This window comes from Loa loa (assembly GCF_000183805.2).
Source record: "Loa loa unplaced genomic scaffold supercont3.693, whole genome shotgun sequence".
NCBI classification, from domain to species: Eukaryota; Metazoa; Nematoda; class Chromadorea; order Rhabditida; family Onchocercidae; genus Loa; species Loa loa.
In genome coordinates, this window is record NW_018108873.1 from 7,866 (window position 1) to 13,701 (window position 5,836).

The 5,836-nt window shown below is 32.2% G+C and overlaps 1 protein-coding gene across 1 annotated transcript in view; it reads left to right on the top strand.

The window, feature by feature from the left end:
* Positions 1-1,292: 1,292 nt before the first annotated feature.
* LOAG_18925 (peptidase family M1 containing protein) overlaps positions 1,293-5,836 on the top strand; it is a gene marked incomplete at both ends in the record, with an annotated part of 7,397 nt that continues 2,853 nt past the window's right edge. Inside the window, 14 exons of the mRNA XM_020451587.1 lie at positions 1,293-1,386; positions 1,580-1,749; positions 2,013-2,093; positions 2,412-2,591; positions 2,934-3,084; positions 3,265-3,352; positions 3,533-3,614; positions 3,869-3,982; positions 4,139-4,296; positions 4,479-4,608; positions 4,943-5,066; positions 5,186-5,267; positions 5,351-5,504; positions 5,600-5,757. Coding sequence (XP_020304616.1) covers positions 1,293-1,386; positions 1,580-1,749; positions 2,013-2,093; positions 2,412-2,591; positions 2,934-3,084; positions 3,265-3,352; positions 3,533-3,614; positions 3,869-3,982; positions 4,139-4,296; positions 4,479-4,608; positions 4,943-5,066; positions 5,186-5,267; positions 5,351-5,504; positions 5,600-5,757 — 1,766 coding nt within the window. The remainder of the gene's footprint in view (positions 1,387-1,579; positions 1,750-2,012; positions 2,094-2,411; positions 2,592-2,933; positions 3,085-3,264; positions 3,353-3,532; positions 3,615-3,868; positions 3,983-4,138; positions 4,297-4,478; positions 4,609-4,942; positions 5,067-5,185; positions 5,268-5,350; positions 5,505-5,599; positions 5,758-5,836) is intronic.

Consider the following 5,836-nt stretch of genomic DNA (forward strand, 5'->3'; position numbering starts at 1 on the left):
AGTTACATTTGTAACCATGCCAGAAATAAGCAACATCCCAGAAAGCTAACTTTATAGTTCCAGAAAGAAAATGAAAGTGGCTGGGATAACGTTACTTTTTCCTTTTTTCATTTGTATACTTTCTTATATTTATATTTATTTTTTATAATCACTTTTTCTTCTTTATACTTTTTTTCTATATTTTCCTTTTTTATATTTTTATACTCATTTCTTTTTTATATTTATAAATAGCATTTTTGTTTTTGTCAGTTTTCATAAAACAGCATTTAAATGGCAGCATAACGAAAGTTTTCGGCAAAAAAATACTTTAAGCTTTACAAAATAGTAAGGAAAATATTTTTCGTTTCTCTTGAGGATTTCGAAATTTTTAATCCAGAGGTTTCATTTTTGTCCGAGATTTTTTATAATCTTGAGGACAAAATTATATCTGCTATTTTGGATTAATTTAATTTCTTGTTAATCATCTTTCGTTGGTTCCTTCTAAAAAATGGCCATAATAGTTTCAAAAATGTTGCACCTGTCTTTACTCATTACTCGTTTAAATTTAAATTTAAATGGAAAATGCTGGTTGAGAGTGTTGCTGTAGATGATACGGCTGGCCTTAATGGCAATTAGGCCTTTTGGTGTACCTTTGTAGTATCCCTGAGCGTTGTGAAACTTTTTAAATTACTTTATTCATATGTTTTACATGTTTTAATTCTCACCCAAGTGAAGGATAAAAAAATCCTAACGCACGGGTAGCAGGGTTCATTCATTATTTTTTGTTTAACATATTTATGGAGGTGAGAAAAGGAGAAAAGAAGGAGAAAGAACGACAAATTACGATCAAGAACAAATATTCAAATGTTATGCTTTGGAAGGATTTTGGATAACAAAGAATAAATTGAAGAATAATTTTTGGGGAAAAAAAAAGCACTCGTGTAAAACAATATTGAAAAAGGACTAAATAAAAAATAGTGTATTATAAAGATTCATAACGGAGTAATGCGTTTGAAAAAGTCGTTCTTGGCTACTATTACGATCATAGAATTCCAGATTTTGCCCTAGCAACTACAACAAGAATATTACAAGTGCATCATATTTCTAGTTATCATCGGTAGTCCTTCAAATAAAATTCTTGAAAAAAATTTTTTTTTATTTTCAATCTGTACTGTTTGTGAGAACTTAATTTATCGAATTAAAAATCCCCTAACACTTTGTAATGACTTTCACCTTGTCCTACTTATAGCTTCTACTCCCAATTTTTTCCCGACATTAAAAAACTTGGATCTTAGTGTCAAATTTGTTAACCGATGACTAATGAGCGAACCTCACTGAAAAATTCGCCCATTGGAGATACCGAATTGTGGAATTTTAACGACACTGGTTCAGTTATCATCTTTCCAGGTTTGTTTTTAGAATATTCCCTCAAATATTAAGATGGCATGATATGATTTTGCATTTTGCTATGGAAATTTTTCGGCCTGTTGCAAGACCAGTAAGCCCCTGTGACACATGCTAATCCAAAATCCTATATTTGAATTATTTTGGATTCTATTTTGGATTTTTTTAAAGAAAATCAGTAATAAACGAAATTAAGGTACAGTGAGCAGTTTTTCATCACATTGTTCATTTGTCAACCAGAAATATTCGACTTGGTTGGGAAAATGTATTCTGCTTTTCTTTATGTTGACGGTGCTTATTTTCGGTGTACTTTTGGCATTTTTGATAGGACACTGGGTTGCGAAGTCGGCGAAGAATCCAAATCAGGTAATATGGTTTGTCACATTTATTGATGTTTATTTGAAACTATGGCTAACTTATTTTCCTTTTAAGAAATTCTGAAAATTGAAAATTCGATAATTCATAAACAGTCAGAATTTAAGCTACTTTTCTAAACTCTCCGATACCCAAAGTTCCATACTTTTTCGTAGTCTCTGCAAAACCGACACTTTTTTGGAGCGTCAGACTAATTCGTATTTAGTTTATGTAAAATACATTTCTTTTCAATGACATAACTGATAATATTTAAGATAGCTAGTTCACTGATTAACACAATAACAACATCGAGTTCGAGCACTAACCCACCGATCAGCATTTCTGAAGTTGATTTGGTAATATTGCTATTCAACGTTTTATCTAATCTATAATTATTCATATCAGAAATAACAGTGCAATTGCACGACGAAGACGACCGACCACTAGTTTTCCAAATATGCTCACAATGCTCATCGTCTAAGCATTTACTTTAATTTACTCACTAGTTAAGCTAACGGAACAACCATTTACTTTTCGAAGGAATTAAATATACATAAATATATATAAAAGAAAAAAGGAAAAAAAATATCGCAGAAATGAAATAAAAGTTGCGGTGAACATTTTCCACATTTGTACTAATTAATCTAAAATTTTGGATAATAAAAAAATGTTAGGACAACGAAGAAGAAACGGTGAAGAATATTACGTTGTTGAGTGTATACCCACCCTCATCAAATTCTATCGTTCCAAGGGCACTTCATTTCTCTGTAAGTTCCGCTGCAATCCAGAAACATCGAAAAGTACCTCTGACAAGATTACCCAGAATACTTCGACCTGAACATTACGATCTACAGGTAACTCGCTTTATTCCCTTTATTAAAACTTTTACTGCCTTACATCACAGAATATTAGATCAGTTCCAACCATAAACTATTGAACATTGAGATGTATAAGCATGAATAGATATGAAATGAAAACTAGCTGTTTTGAATTAATTAAAACATGTAGTTTTGCAAAATATTTATTAAGGAAAATATTTCAAAATCTTTCAACTACAATATTCATAGCTTCTGTCTAATGATATAAAATTTGAATATTTCATTTCCAAATATTAGGATTATAAATTGCATTTTGAGAGATTCTCTCTCAGCAATTTCAGTGAGTGATAACATAAAGACGAATACATTTCTGTTTAGTTGGATTTTACGGAGGTGACTTCAAAAGAACAAATTCTCGGTAATGTATCGATACTCCTTGAATCGTATGGTAATTCTACAGCATCCCATGAAGTTGAATTTCATGCAGCGCCAAATGTTCATATCGATAGAGTGCGTCTCCATCATCAAGGTTTGCATGTTCCTTATTTTAATTGTGAAAAAGATCAATTAAAAAATTGTCATTAACCATTTGCTGCGTGATTTCGCGTGCAAAATATTCAGTTTCTCGCACCGACTCTTCCTGAATTGAGATCAGATCATTTATTGCAACCTTTCTTTTCATTTGCTTTAACTTGCCACAACTTTTCAGGGAAGAATGTTGGTATAGAGAAATTCAAACGAGAGCAACGTGCTAGGATAATTCGACTCTTACTCAAACAACCTTTGAAACATGGATGGTTCGCTTTTTTAATGCTGTTAAGACTCCACTAAAAGAGCATGTGAGGACATAGATAAAGTTTTTGTAGAAAAGGTAACAAGTGAGACATCAAAAGAAAAATATCAGATATCATGATAATATGATACGATTGATTGATTATAATTTGTTTCATACTGATCACACTACCAAAACACTCTAGGTATGCACTCAAAATGCAATTTGTTACAAAGATTTGCGAGGACAACAATGGAGGAGTGCAGTGCTATCGCGGTTTAGGAAATGTAAGGAGCATATTTGCATAATGTTATAATTTGTACACTATAACTTTTCTGTTTTTTTTGGAATAACGTGGTACCGCGGTATACGTAAGATGTCCCCAAAATACATAATAATTATAGTATGCATGTCATAATTCTTCATTAAATTTCCCTCTGAGAATCTCTTAACAAATGCCTAATTATCCAGTTATTTTTTTTTTTGTTATTTCAAATGCTAAATCATATATAGTTTATAGGTGCATCATTTAATATTTTAGGATGATTATGCATCACCAAAGAATCAGCACTTACCAATAATCAGTTTTACCACAAAATTCCAGCCATCATTGGCGAGAACTTTTTTTCCATGTTGGGATGAACCAATCTGGAAGGTGTTATGCTTATATGATTAGATTGACGGCAATAACTTCTTCAAAACATTAAAAAATATTTATAACTCAAGTGTTTCGTTGATAAAAAATTGATAAAATTGAAAAATAATTATTTTATGGCAACAGAAACTCCTTGAAATAATATATCTTTTTGAGGCTACATATAACATAACCATACTACACTCAACTTCGATCACGGTTTTAACAAATGCAGCACCAATTTATCGCACTCAGAAGCAACGATGCTCTTTTGTTCGCACCAAATTCCAAGAAACACCGCCAATTCCCACGTTTTTACTCGCATTTGCTTTTCGGTTTTTTTTTTTTTTTTAAATTACATAATATGAGAAAGTGAGCTGGAGAGCATAAATTCTCCATTTAAATTTTTATTCAAGTTTTTCAAAAATTAAATGGAATTTATACGCAAAAAATCAAAATTGCGCTAAATCATTCGAACTAACAGTGAATTAAGTATAAACGTTTAAGGTCCTTACAGCAGCTTAAAGAGGAGCACCGGATATGATGTACCACTCACAATATGGACATTTCCAGAAGATCTCGTCTATGCCAAATTTGCTGCAAACTTCTCTCCCTATATATTCGATCGGCTTGCAAAAGAGTTTGTTGTAAGTTCCAGTAAAAATGTAGGAAGTTTCATGCAAATTTTAGTCAGCATATAGTAGATTGCAAACTCAGCTTGCGGCAGAAAACTTCTCATGCTGTTAAATGAATCAATTATTCAAATAATTTTAACAGGTAAGCGAGAGAATTTTTAAATGAAACGTTTTTAAGTAAAATCAGAGTAGTGAAAAAAATAAATCAAATTGAGCCGAACCGAATTAAATTGAAATGGGTTAAAATACTTGATTGCTTTGGAAGATTCATGGTTTCAATTCATCATTACATTCCTTTTGCTGACTTAAATGTCTCGATCTACGCAAAACATCTGCTGTGCTTCAGATACCTTATCCTCTCTCAAAAATCGATTTTGTAGCTGCTCATTCATTTCCAGTCAGCGGTATGGAAAATTGGGGACTAATTGTATTCCAGAAGGAGAAGTTTTTGTTAGATTCATTGCTCGAAAGTAAATTTTCTATGTGATAATGGCCAGCAAATGTTCGTATTGCATTCAAGCATGTATTTCACTTCAAATTCACAGCAAATTTCACTTTGCATCAGTGGTATTTAATGATTACTGTTGAGGTAACGCAAACATGGCAGTGGATTTATTGGCTGAACAGTACGATATCGAAAAAATCATTACACACGAACTTGTCCATCAATGGTAAATGTTTGGAATTCACACCAATGCATTTTTCAAATGTCTTAAGAAGTAAGCGAAATAATTTCACTTTGTTAATATCATAGGTTTGGAAATTTGGTTACAATAAATGATTGGTCTGAGCTTTGGTTAAGTGAAGGATTTGCATCATATTACGTAAGTGATTTGCTGAAAAAACAACGTCCAGTTCTGGCCACTAACGAATACTTCCTTCGTCTTTCTCAGCTACTGTCAAGACAGGTTATTGAAATTACCAGTTCCGCCTCACTTTTTTTTTCAGAATATCATCAATTTTCTTCCGTTCTGTTATGTTCCACTGCTTAACTGGATTGCAGACGTCAAGTGAGAAGGTGCCGCTAGTAAAACGTTTTAGAACGGAAGCGGAGGTAGAAAAAGCTTTCAATCCATACCATTTATATACGAAAGGAGCTGTTATTGTAAAGATGATGTGCGATCTGGTCGGCGAAAATAATTTCCGTGAAGGTGTTCGGAGGTAAACGTACATGTGGCATGTGTTTTGGGTGATTGTGTTTATATATATATATATATATATATATATATATATATATATA